This window comes from Trichogramma pretiosum, unplaced genomic scaffold (genome assembly GCF_000599845.2).
Source record: "Trichogramma pretiosum strain Unisexual culture from Peru unplaced genomic scaffold, Tpre_2.0 scaffold1, whole genome shotgun sequence".
Lineage (NCBI taxonomy): Eukaryota > Metazoa > Arthropoda > Insecta > Hymenoptera > Trichogrammatidae > Trichogramma > Trichogramma pretiosum.
The window spans coordinates 2,523,011-2,537,509 of NW_019641703.1; the positions used below are offsets into that span (position 1 = coordinate 2,523,011).

The 14,499-nt window shown below is 44.5% G+C and overlaps 1 protein-coding gene across 1 annotated transcript in view; it reads right to left on the reverse strand.

The window, feature by feature from the left end:
• Positions 1-8,215, reverse strand: part of LOC106657716 (death-associated protein kinase related-like) — a 55,664-nt gene extending 47,449 nt beyond the window's left edge. The window contains exon 1 of the mRNA XM_014379378.2: positions 7,157-8,215. Within this exon, the coding sequence (XP_014234864.1) occupies positions 7,157-7,290 (134 nt within the window). The 5' untranslated portion in view covers positions 7,291-8,215. The remainder of the gene's footprint in view (positions 1-7,156) is intronic.
• Positions 8,216-14,499: the final 6,284 nt, after the last annotated feature.

The window sequence follows — 14,499 nt, forward strand, 5'->3', positions numbered from 1 at the left end:
TTCCGCTGTCAATTATAGAAATAAACATTGAGCATATGCTTCTTGATTTTTTTCCATATTTTCATTTAAAACGTTGCTGCCGTGCCCTGGCTGCACTTGAGAAAATATGTTATACTCAAGGGATTTTACACGCGCGCAACGCGCGCGTATATACGTATGATGCATGCCAAAGCACTCGAGAAGAAAAGTGCCTCGCGGATGTTAAGTAGCCCGTCTTTCGAGAGCTCGAGCTAAACGCGCGCCAACAGCAGACGGAGGCGTAGACCTTGAGCTTTTTTTCATTTCGTTGAGCTGCCATCCGAATAAATGCGCCTGCAGTCATATCTCAAACGGCGTCTCCACGAAGCACCTGGACGTATATAGGGGCGTGCGTAATTGATGATCATTGCGAGCGCGAGCCTACATATGTACGCGCGTATGGCACTCGCGTGTATATCTGCAACAGCAGCAGCTTTGTGCTGCGTGTACTGTAATATAGGAACAATCGAAAGGGCGCGCACACGCATAGAAATATCAAATTAGCATGTACGCTGCGTCGTTGGCGTACATTATGGATGTTTAGGCCAACGCACGACGGAAAAGAATAAATATGATTGAAAAAAAGCTCTCTCCCTCTCTGCTGGACTTGAAAAATTAAAATGGGGGCGGTGGTAGTGGTGGTGGTCTCGCTCCCGTCCGACATGACGAGGCATCAAATGTCGGTGTGCCACGGCGCTCCATGTTACGTGCTTTCATATCTGGCCGAGCAATTTTGCACATGATCTCATATGGTAAAAGGTTATTGCCCTCTATGTGATATTTACTCACAAGAGAGTTCGTGAGATGACTAAAAACGAGAACAATCGGTATCGATATTTAGTTCCTGCTTCACTGAATTTCTGAAGGTATTTAACGCTCGATTTAGGAAGTCAAACTGTATATTCGACTCACAAAGAGATTACTTTTTAATTGTTCTCGCGGCGAAGAATTTCCATTAATCATTTGAATTTCAAGCTGTATAACGAAATCTTGATGAAAGAAATGACGAGCTCGAGTGATTTGATAAGAGATGAATGAACCTCATTGACACTCTCTGAATAAATTTTGACACGTCCAATGCTTCTAATCTAAAAATTTGTCATCGAGCTCCGTAGTCATCCGATGAATATTGAGATGGATTCATTTTTTTGTCGACGGGGTGTATTTTTACCCACCCCTCTCTTTTGGTCCAAGCAGGGAATCCAAGACTTCGTCAAACCCACTTTTTGAATACAAAAAATTGTATTGTATATCCGATAATTAATAGTAACTGGACACGCTGGCTTATATTGCACACGAGCGCGCAAAAGTGGGACGATATATAAAGTCTTGTCGTCATTGTCCACGGAAAAATGGCCTGCATTTATCCGCGCTTTAAAAGGCTGATCCTCAAGGGCGCAATTCTGAAAGTACCAGAAGGCAGAAGGGAAAAATGTAATACTATAGCACCACTATGATGCTGTATACCGAGAGCATGGCGCGCGCGCGCGCAGTACATGTGCAGTCTGTGCATGTGTGCGCATGCATACTATGCGAGATACCATATAGAAAGTTTCATTGTCGCCAAAGTCAGCGGAGCAAATCCTATCATCGCTTGTGCGCGCGCCAGAATGTATCGAGGGGGAAAAAAAGGGAAAAGCAATCTTTCCTGACAAACAAAACGGTGTGCGGTTTACAGCGAAGTAGCGATGACCTCGCAGCCGGGGCACACCCATCAGCTTCCATATAGTGTGTCTGTATGATCACTTTGGTGCCTCGCGCGCGCACATAGACACTTTGAAGTAAGGAGCCAACACAATAATAAATAATAATAAACGATTAGGATGGCCATACTATATTATATCGAGGAGAATGAAAAAGAGAAGGAAGGAGCGAGAGAGGGAAGGTTGGCGCAGCCGTTTTGGGTATTGTAAGGTCGCGTGGCTGGCTTGCTTATACATGTGTGGGCTATGACAGCTGCCGCTGCCTGCATACATGCGCCGCGCACAGGGAGGAGAAAAATAGCAGCACCAGCTGCCGAGAGAGTATACTGCTACTACCACCACCACTATACACGATCGACGAGCGCAGTGTATATTTTTGGGCATTATTATTCCTAGCGGATGGTAAGAGGAGCCGCTACGGCCGTATAAGCTTTTATATACACAATGTTAGACACGTTACAGGATGCGCCTTCGAGCATGTCGACTGCGAGCGAGCGTTTTTACGATGAAAACTCGGCGTAGATCTCGCGCTGCTCGTGTTATACTGCATGCGCTCAAAATCTTTGCTGCAACGCCGCCGCCGCCACTGCCACGAGGCTGTAAAATTGATCTTATTTTTACGTCGCGAAACTTGCATTTCGTGCAGAATACACACATACACAAATATACAATGTATAGCAAATCTGAGAGAAACGGTACATTTTGCTGCGCGCTGCAAAATTTTCATACATTTTCATGCACTCTCTCGTGTATAACATCTTCGATTCTCGTTCGAGGGTCAAGTTTTATTGGGTGCAGGCGGTGCTATATACGGTGCATGTATAAACATATTCGATAATTAACGATGCGGCAAGTCCGTCCGCGTGTTTATGTGTCTGTGTTATAACTTAAATACACTATTGCAACGGTGTGCGATCCTCTCCGTTATATTAACCATTCGAACGCGTGTATATATGCGCGCAATTACTCGGCGCAAAGTATGGCTCCATATAGACTCTCTCTAGCTGCTGCGGATGTGGACCTTTATAGAGACACAATACACAAACGATATGCACTCGTGCGCTGCACATACATACATGCACACACACACACACACAAGCACACTTGACAATGCGAGAAAGAGACAAGTTTATACTTATAATGCACAATCGGGGAGAGGGAGAGCGAGATTGAAAAAAACGTCATTGAATGCGCAATTAAACAACAACGTAATACTCGAATGGCATATACTATACGTATAAAACCATTAGTATATAAGAGTAAAGAAACAGAGGACCATATGAGAAACTACCTGACAAAGCCAGAACTTGATCACGCTTCGTAGATACTCTCGGTTGAAGGTGAAAAAAAGCTTTTGGATGCGCCAAACACGGGACTTGGCGTCGAGAGGGTGCCTCTCAAAACACGATACGAATCGTCTCGACGTCAACGTGCTAGACGTGCGTTACGTGTGTGATTTCTGTGCGCTATACGCGAGTGTATGTGCTGCTGCAAGAGCTCGAGCAATTACAAGGGCATTTACACCCAGGAGAAGCTGAAAAACTTCTCGAGTGTATATTGGAGTCGCGCAGCAGTCGTATAAACGCGCGCGTCTATTCAGCGCAAGAACCACCAACTGTCGCGTACGTCTCGCGAGGGCACTCGATCGAGAATCATGTATATGTACGCGACGCATGCATACCTACCCCACTCGTGGCAGAGAGAGAGAATATGATGGAGGGAACGACTTCGATCAATTTTAATTTTTCACGCCATTAATCTGTCGTATATATATATCGTACGAACAAACCAGTGTGTGCCACTCGAGTCGCGTACACGCAATATATACAATACACATATCAGACGTAATTAATGGTTAAAAAAACTTCTGGTACTACGTGGCTAAGTACATATTACACAGACGATTTATCGATTTTCGTACTGTTTTTTATCGCGCGAGTATGTGCACGCGAACAATGCGGCGCACCGTGCAGAACACGTGCAGCAGCAGCAGCGGCACACCAGCACCAGCAGCGCATTCTGCGCGCGCGTTCAAGCTCGAGAATTAATACGTATATATATCTAACGCATACGCACATATACGCACCGAGAGCCACTTTCTCTAACGCATTTATACACAGAACGTAAACGTAACGTAGATTGTTTGGATGCGACTATTTGGTATTTTCTACTTCGTCAAGTTCAAAGTGTTCCAAGTTTATATTATCCAAGGAACACATACGTAAAATCTAGGCGCTTGTAAACTTCGTATAGTTTCATTTTTACTTGGTTTATATAAACGAAGTGAACGAAGTAAAGAAGCCGAGAAGCCGAGAAGGAGAGAGAGTTGATAAACTTTCCTTGCCTGCTATATACGCACGTTTTGCAATTGACTTCTGTAACATGTGTGAACGTTTGTTTGTTTTCCACTCAAAAATGCCAATAGAAATGATGTTTTTTCAGCGACAAATAAAGCGTACGAGAGCAGCAACAGCAACAGCAGCAGCAGCTCTTGGTTCCCGTGGTTCTCTTTTTTTTCTTCTCTCCCTTTTTTTCTTTTTAAGCAAACTCTGTGCTATATGGCTCGAACGAACGAGCTCTGCTCGAGCAAGTGTACAAGCTCGAACGAGAAACATCGTGTCTAGTGCGCTCGTGACTCTTTGCCTCGAAATGAAAAACGGTACCAGGTCAACGCACCCGTTCTTTCTTTCTTTCTCGCGCTTGGGTGCTGTCTATATATATATAATGTAAGTTTCTCTCGCGCGCTTACATTCGAAAACAAAATCATTGTCGAAAATCATCTTTCCCTCGCGTTGATGTGCCTGCCTGCGTTGTGCGTATGTATGCTGTGTACTGTCAGAGAGCTGCTATATTATATTGTGGCACTTGTGGTTTTCGGGGGCCCCAGCCTCGCGCGAGAACTCTTTTATTTACACTTTTGCTCGATTTGCGTCAGTGGTGGTGGTAGTAGTTGTAGGATAACGATAATATAATATGTACAAACGTGCGAGCAGCAGAGAGTGAGAGAGAGAGTCGTTATCTCGAGTGGAATATAGCAGCTTCGAGCTACACGATGTGACTCTTTTTTTCTGATCGTGAAATAATAATATATATATATAATTTCTTTATTTCAGCCAATTATTAGGCCCAGAAATGGAAATAATAATATATATAATGTGGCCACCTTGACACCGTAAGGCAATCGTTTTATTTCCTCCTCTTCTCTCCAATCGCTCGAGCGCGTAGCTATACAACAGCAGCAACAGCGGCAGCGATCGTTCTATATAGCTGCTTCCGTTCGCAACGAATATAACGTGTATTATAGTACTATAGTAGCAAGGTACTGTACGTTGTAAAACGCGCCTGGATAAAAAGTACTGCGCCAGGTTATTCGAGGAAGGACAATCGCGCTCCGGTGCCAGAGGACGTTTTCGTCCTTTCGTTATATATGTTATATATACACACGTTCATAGCCGGCGTCGCAAATGTATGCGCGCAAAAAAATGTCTGCCAATTTTGCTCGCTATGTATACTCCTTTGCCTCTGAGCACACGACGACGACGACGACGACGCAAAGAGAAACGGGCCGCCTACTTCTCACAGTGTCGCGCGGCGCAGCAACACACAGAGCCTCGCCGTGTAGAGTGCACCCAGAGAGCTTATATATATAGATAGAATAGCCTTACTCTTGCGCTCTCCTGGCACAGGTATATAGGTATATATAATATGGCTCGAGTAGAGTCTGGCGCTGTCTGCGCGCACATTTAAGCGCGCGCGCGACTTATGGAAATGGCGAGGAGATGCATGTGCGATGGCGCAGTTGGCGTAGCAGCAGCAGCAGCAGAAGAAGAAAGGAGGCTAGCTTAGGCCTCAGAGCTAGATACACACAGCCTCGCAAAAGCCTAGGAGAATATCTATACGTGATACACTTTCCAGACATTTAAATCAGAGAGACAGACAGTGAGACTGAAAATTGGCTCAGTCCACCGGAGTTGGAGAACGTTTACATATACAACACAAGGAGAGAGAAAGAGAGAGAGAGACGATGGCGTCGGCGTCGGTGGAGGAAGAACTTGTTGCTTGCTGGTGCTGCTGCACGAGACTCCTTTTTTCATAGGCCATGATTTTGCTCTTTAATTTATGGATCGATCGTGTGCGTCCATAGTCTTTTTTTTCTTTCTCTCTCTTATTTCAAAGCAGTTCAGCTGTCTGCATATAAGCACTCGAAGATCCTCCTTCAATTCTTCACTCTCTCTCTTTCTTTCTTATACCCTTTTAACTTTTTCATTCATCCGTTCACACAAAACCACCGTGGCACCGACACACACACTCACACACCAAAGAAATCCATGCGCGCGTTGATTTCTCGCGACTTTTTTAATTTATGACGTTTGCTTCCACGCGTGTCTGCAGCCGGAGGCACAAACGATTTCGCGCAAAAATTCGCCAATTCCGAGCACGCAACATCGCACGTTATAAAGCTATATAGCAGAGAGCCGTTCGATCGAAAACGATTCAAAGTCTATCGTAGATAAGCCACACTACACAAACTCCGCAGCGGAATTAATTGCCGAAGAAATATTTCGATGCTTGATTTGGCATTCCTTGCGGCAACGGTTCGATTCGCACAATGGTTTTGGCGTTTTTCGGGAATCGATGATCCGGTCGCGCGAGTTAACAAGAAGCCACGTAAGAATTTAAATAAACTTTGGCTCTTGCCGCGCGCATTATATGAAAAGAGGGATCCCGCGCGCATAGCATTAACAACGAATAGGTATACATAAGGATAAAAAAAAGTCAGAATTACGTCAATGATCGCACACGTTGTTTCAACAAACACCGTATATCTAAAGAAAAATATTTTGGACCGATGCCTGCACACACACACTCGCAGCACGCCTGCTGTCGAGAGAATGTAAATATTTTCAAATATCGAGCAGATAATTAGCGAGGCGTCAGTGCAAATGACAAAAATTTCCGCGACGACATTAAGATTCCTTTAATCGCCCTCTCACTCTTCGCTAAAATGTTAGTAAACACACGCAGCACGGGTTGCTCCAATTTGACGCGCTTATCTATGCGCGAGCATAATAAATAAGAATTGCATCGATGCGGCATCAGGCTCATTGTTGTGTTTATATTCCGCACCAGACACGAGGAAGTTGTCATACTCGAAAAAGGCATATAAGTAAATTTAGATGCTTGTAATTCAAGACGAGTGAAGCGAGAGAGAAAAAGATGCCGCCACGCGAGGGAGAGCGAGCAAGCAAGAGCAAGTAAGAAAAAGAAAAGGGAGAGAAAAAGAGAGTAAGTATAGCTGGTCAGTTTGCGAGAGCACGTAAGTTTACGAAAAAAAAATACGGAGCAGCGATACAAGGGATATTGTAGGCGTGAGCGAACGCGCAGGAGGATTATATGTATACACAATACGTTAGTGTGTAGTCAGTTCGACTTACCTAGCGAAAGGTTGATCCTCGACCTCGTAGAGTTCCTCGAGGCTCTGCTTGGCCAGCAGCCTCTCGAGTCGCTCGGCCGTGGGAGCGAGGTGGCCCGGGATGCTGGTCGCTTCGAAAAGACCCTCGCCCGCCATCTCCTTGATGATGATTTTTCTCTCGCTTGTTGTCTAACAGCAAAACGAAGTTTCACACTTGTAATCCTTTCTTCCTTCGTGTTATGTTTTTTTTGTTTGTTTGTTCCACTGTCCGTTCTCTCTTAACTTTGGCGCGCACGGAAAAATACCAGCAAACTAGTACCAAGAGAGTACACCACTTTTTCGGATCTCTTTCATTTGCGAATAATACAACGATTTCTCAAAAAGATCACCGCGCGCACTGACAACAGCTGCAACAACTTGTGTGTGACTTATTATATATATCGAACAACAAACACTTCCGAGAGCACGTTTACATTTGCTCGCCCCTGCTGTATCTGAGAGCGGCAGCGGAGCAGCAACCTTCGGCAAGGGCACAGAGAGACACACACAGGAACGAGAAAAGAAATAGTTGTATGTAGGGAGTCAAAAGAGAGAAAAAAGAGAGAGAAATAGCGAGAGAGAAACGGAAATAATGTATCTACGCGCTTTCCACGTTCTAATACGTTTGGCCGTTGGAAGAGCGTCTGCAGCAGTACTGGCGGTAGTAGTAGCAGTGACAGTAGCAGTCCCCAGGTGGGCCTCGATTATCGGTGCAATGCAACAACTGCATTATCGTTGCCAGACTCGGTCGGCGTTAATGTTTCGTCGAGGTTTGAGCGTCGTCGAAACAACTCGAGAAACACGATGTGCTCCGATTTTGCAGCGCGACAAAACGATCTCGCAGCGAAATCGTAACGGCTCGGCGGCGTACACACGTTATACATGCACTATATTTGAAACGATATGGTTGGTATTATAGGAGAAGAAGAAGAAGACCGTGTCACGGCGAGCAGCGATGCGGCTTTCTCGGCTACGTGAGACTGACTGAGCGTTAAAGGCAACCCGGCACTCGCGACAGCGGTTGCGGCGGCGACGGCGGCTCTATACGGCAGTAGGCAGTTCGCGTGCCATCCACACACAGTACGGAGCGAATATCGCCAACCGCCGCCGGTTCGGAGAGAAAGAGAGGAAGAGAGACGGAGATAGAAGCAGCCAGCGAGTGGGGAGAGCTCGGCAAGACTCTCCACTTTGCTCAGCCAATGTATATTATAGGCACATATACAGTCTTTGCGCGCCTGGCTGTATACCTATGCTGCAAATATACTCAAAGTCCCCAGGTCCCCACTACCATCGTCACGGCATACAGTAGGTATAATACAATTTCTGCAGCAGCAGCAGCAACAGCTCGAGCTCTACACACGTATGCGTGCGTATGTGTGTGTATGTGCGAGTATGCACTATGTGTAAGTATATATCGCAGGGAACACACGCCGTGTCTTTGTGCACTGCTGCTGCTGCTGCTGCGGAGTCCGGAGAGCGAGCTGAATTTTGCACTGCACGATCCGCACGATGTTCTTTCTATATTACGTGTGTATAGGTAAGCAAGCGAGAGTGCATACACACGCGTATGTATAAGTGTGTACGAGCCTTTGTGCAGCTCTCTAGCACACATATACCGAGCTAAATCGGTAGCGATACGTATTACTAGCGATCGACGCGCAACTTTTTTTTCAGCGCACCGCGCTGATAAGAGCGATTCGTCGCGAGGCGAGAATTACCCGCGCGCACTGCGCAATCGGTTCGTTCTCTCCCTCTCTTACACCTTACTCCGAAAAAAAAATTGTTTCTTATCATTCGCAAGAATTGAACGTATGAGCGGATAAACCGAGCTTGGCGAGTTGCTGCTGCTGCTTCTGCTGTTTATTATTATTGTCCCGTCAGTTTCGACGAGCCCAAAAACGGACGATATTAGCCGAGAGAGAGATTATATCAGCGCGCATAATAATAAACGCGTTATATTATAATCATACGTGGCCCGGGTATAAGAGAAGTGATTCATTTCTTCCAGTGATTATGACACGGTTTTGTTTTCTTTTTTATTCGTTCCCTTCTCTCGCTCGTTCGAATTCGCTTCCTAAAATAGAGTTACATTTTGATGAAAATTGCAGCAGCCGCAGCAGCAGCTCGACGTTTCGCGAAATATATCGCCCGATAAGATAAAGCTTGCCGATTTCTCATATACCTGATCGAAAGGTAAACATAATATATGAAGCCAGCCGCGCGACTCCGTCGAATGTCAAAGATGCTAGCGCGCGATGCACAACAACGCGCGAGCGACTCACGCGTTTAACATATTTTTATTTTATTATTATTGCTGCTGCTGCAAAATTAGGAAATATTGCGGAATTCGCGGGAACAACAAAGTAAAAACACACCGAATCGTAATAAACAAAACTGTTTTGTGCGATGCAAGATTGATTTCGCCGGAGCACTTAGTAATTGGAATGGGAATTATGCACGCGATCGCCAAGTCGCGATTATTTATTTATTGTATGAACGAGTATAAGTCAGGGACCCGCCCCCGCACTACCTAAATGGATTCGTCACCTGCTTCGAAATCGTTCTGGAAAGAAACGGCCAACGAGGTTGTATGTAGAAAAGATATTGAATGTGCGCGCGTATACATATCGGAGCGACCCTTTCTGTTGGCTGGCAACTACTATACTACTACTAGCATATTACGCTCATACGCCCTCGCGCGCCAGCAGCAGCTGGTCAAACACGAGCGATAAAACGCGCGCTCCCGCGTGTACAATATCGTATAAAGCACGAAGGTAGCTTTCGTACTTTTAGCGATTATGTGCGTGTATGTTTAGTGTGCGCAAACACACGGCACCATAGAACTGCTGCTGATGCTATGAGACAGAGATGTCCACTTGTGTAAAATAAAATTCAATTCTCCAAAAGCGATGAGCTTTCTATATGTGCTGTGCAAAACATCACCGACCAGCGCAGGAGAGTATAAGGTCGCGTTAAACAAATGCGATCCGCAGCACGTGGCATTGACATTGTAATCAGAGAGCGGCGAAGGAAACGCGTTCTCGATCATCTCTCTCGCTCTTTTTGCTCTCCGCACATATACATTATAATAAGTACGACGAAGAGGTGAAATTATTAAATGTGATGATGCTCTCATCGACTTTTGTGGCCGCGACGCAGCACGTACACAGACGCATAGTGTGCAGGATGAGATATATATAATATTCCACTACAAAGCTGCTCCTGTTTTGCGCAGTCCGCATCTGCTCGCATGCGAAACGTAATATACTGCAGTAGCACGAGTCGCATGAGGAGACGTCGACTATATAATATATATGGTATTATACTCGCGCGATAAGTCGGCGCGCAACCACCAAAGTACGTGTGCGAGCGTCAGATGGAATTGTTTTTCTCCAGCAGCAGTAGCAGGAGCAGCAGCTCCAGCTCGATTGCGCGCAATATATAGTTTGTTCCGTGCACCCGCGAGCAGCACACGATTCGAAGCCGGTGCATTCGGAAATTCCGCGGGAAATCAAGTTTTCTTTGCAGATGAGATAGACGATAAAAAACATCTAAAAGAAGAAGAATATAACGTTTGGTTTGTCGATCATCTCCCGACTATATATTTCAGGTTCGACGCGCGCTGCTTCCATTTGCACCACCTGCTCTTGCCAATCCTCGAAAAAAATCAGCTGTAGCGCCGGCTGCACGAAGCGAGCGAGCGAAAGCAAGAATATCATTAGGGATTCGTTCATTTTCTTGACGCCGCAGGCGAACCATCTAAACGCGCGCGCAGACAGTCGAATGCTATTTCCCGTTGATAGACGGCCTCATTTTGACGTCTAGAAAAATACGGGGAGGGACAGAGAGAAAAAGGTACTCGAAAGAAATCGAAATTTTTCCCCTTGCGGTCGATCGTAGAGCATATAGGTACGCGCGGATCGATCGTTCGAGTATTATTATTATTACGTGCGCGCGAACTCGTCTACACGTATACTATATACGTACCTACGAGAGCTCCGAAGTGAGCAGACCGTGGCAATTGATCCATAATATGGTTGGATATTATTGTAAGTTGATTGCGAGTACATGCTGTATAATATAATGTAATACATTGAAGAGATACAGCGAAGGAGATCCGCGCTGGCGCCAGTCCGCGTATTATCGCGTATGGCCATTTGAAAAGTAAAAACGTCCAGCGTTCCGCATAAGTGTTGGATGTAACTCATTGAGTTGTGAAAAATCCGAACAAATTGATTCGAAGAAGAATCTGCCACGGCCCGTAATAACACTTATAAAGAACGTAATAACTTGCAAAAATTTTCCTGATTCACGCCGTGGTCATTTCTGTCTAGAGCTAGCTCGAAATTTGACTTTCAACTTATAGCTGAAAAAAAAATATGCTGGTTTTATTATTTGCTTTAAAATCGAAGTATGAAATAACCAATTTTAAAATTCTGTTCAATCTACAACAAACGCCACGACTGAAGACTACGTCCAATCAGAATCCTGAGGTACTACTTACACAAAACTAATCATGATTTTTATGAAGAGAGAAGGATGTTCGGAGCAAATAGCTGCGAGTCGGATGTAATTAATGTAAAAGTAGAGTGAGTCTATATTAACATGCAAGACAATTTGCAAATATTTGAAAACTGTGATTGGACTTATACGAATATTTTACTATAACACTTGCAGATTTGAAGAAATAGATATTCGCCATCTAGTGGTGGAATCTGGCATTAATTATGATTGAATTTTCATCAGTTTTTCATTACAACCTTTTCATAAAATGTGTACGATTAAATCTTCCTGAATTTTTTCGAGGTTTATGTAAAAAAATTATTCATAACTTTTAGATTAATTTTTAACAAAGATTTCATGATAAAATCCGTTAAATGAAATTCAATGTCGTTTTATTTCAATTTAACGTTTGATTTTATGTAATAAAGCGTCACAGGACTGTATCGGCATTTTTGCGCGTGTCCCGCGATAATGAATTCAAGCAAGGATGCGATAAAATTACGTGTACTCATAATCTGTTCGCGAAGGCAGCAACAAGGCTTATACAGCAACAGCAGCGTAGCAAGTCTAGCGATGAAAAATATGCACCTAGAATTGACCAGTTGAGCATATTTGTTGTTCGCCTAGTCTGTCGGGCGTCACCAGGCGTGCGCGCTGCCCGGCTAGGAGAAATCCGCCGCGCAGTGTGTCTCTCTCGAGCTGTGCGCATAGCAGGGCACATATCGAGTTCTATCTCAAATCTGCAACAGGTGGTCATATACACACACACATATATATTCAGGCGGGCTTGTGTAGCTCCTGTGTGCACAGCTATACACGTTTATATATGGAGTATAAGCGCGAGCCGCATAATATAAGAAAGCTCGAGCGAGCAAGACATTTTGTCTCAACCACCTGACACGTCTTAACGTCCCTCGGCTGCGACTGCTGCTGTTACTGCCTCTCTTTCTCTCTTTCTCGCTTTTATCGAATCGTTATGTTACACGCGCGTATACAATTTTATAAATACCAAAAGTTGTATCCAGTCGGGCGCCCGATACATAAATGTTGTGCAGTGTACGTATTGTAGCTCTAACAGCCTGCGCGTGTCACCCGTCACCCGTGCGTGCGTCTAAATCTTAACGCCCAAATAACTCGAGCAGCGTGTATATACGTATTTAGAGCTGCGGAAGGTCTAGGAAAAAAAGTTCTTATTATGTATACACTGGTGTGGCGCGAGAGAGGCCATTGCTCGCGCCGATCGTTGCAGCTGTCCTCTGTACGTATACGTATGGTAAGGGAGATATTTTTGAAGGGAACGAACGTGCACCAAAACGCAAGTTTGCAGACTCGACGGGCATGCAGCAGTGATAATATTCATACGATCAGTGAAGAAAATAAAAATTTAAGCTGAAATTAATCAAATGAAAATATAATCTGAACGGCGTTTCGCCACTTGCGATTACGCGAATCTTAGCGTATACGCCCTCTTGTGACGAATAGGTTTGACTTGATCCTATACAATTTCTTAAAATAACGAAGGGGTTAAAACACACAAAGTTAATGTACAATTGTAAAGCTTATGTAAATGAACCCTAATTTTGAAAAATATACTTCAAGATCTATCAAATTTTTTTATCTATCCTGAAAAATTCTGATAATTTTTATAACTGGTTTTTTGAATTATTAAATATTACACATTATATGTATTAACTAAAACATATAATAGCAATATTTGAAGAGTCTGAAAAATCTTAGATTCAAGGTTTTTTAGATTATTATTATTATTATTAGGTATCTTTGTGTTCATGAACGAGAGTTTAATTTGCGCTCTCGATGTCAGATGGCATCGGGTTTCGAAAACGACTCCTGCAAGTAAGTTAGTCGAGTTAAGAAAATTAAGAGTTAAGATGCGTACAGGCACAGCCATAATAAGTGGCTCGACGGTCCGAGGAAAACAGGGCCATGCGCGCATTCACGCAAATAAAGCCATGCGTACTCGCTGCTGACGCGGAACTTTCGTTGAAAATCATCGTCATCCGCGAATGCGTTTCGTTATGCAATTTAACACGTGGTCAATAAACAGGCGAAAAACATTAGCACCGCCGAGCGCGCGCGCGCTGCGAGCCGCGACGCGACGCAGTACAGTCATAAAAATGATCACGTAATTCGCATTGCTTCAATGACACTTTAATGGAAAAATATCACTAGCTTATGAAAAGTCAATTAAACTAGATATAATGTAGCTACACACGAAATGCAATGTACATGTATGTACGCGCGTCTACGTACATATAGCAGTACACATATACACGCTGGAGCACAGGTGTACTGCATCAAAGCCTCGGATAATTGACACTCGAGCGCAAGTGCGCGCCGCGGAGAGTAATAACGATTTGCTTTACGAGCTAATAAATACTATTGTACGCGTGTCGGAGCTTTTAAAATATCTCAAGCGCTGCACATCGATTCCTGTGGCCATGTAGCCGAGGCATTCTAAACGCGAGTTTCCAAGGTAGTGGCCTGGTGTGAGCTTGTAGTTTTCGTATACACATTTTGCAGGCTAAGCTGCAAAATGGAGATTGCAGTTTTCTTGAAAAACTTTTACGATATCGAATATTTCTCTATCGCCTGCTTGGCGTCATTATACGTACAACATCGCGGGGGAAGTAATGCTGCGCGGCGCGCGATATGTACAGGTTGCATAAGAAGCCTGTAACTATACGTGCAGCCGTGCGCAGGAATGCAATTTTCCTCGCGCGCAAAAATGAATCAGAATATGCTGCTGCGGCTCGTAGTAGCGCATTTGATACTTTCCTTGGCGTTGGCGCGAGTGGAGGAGGC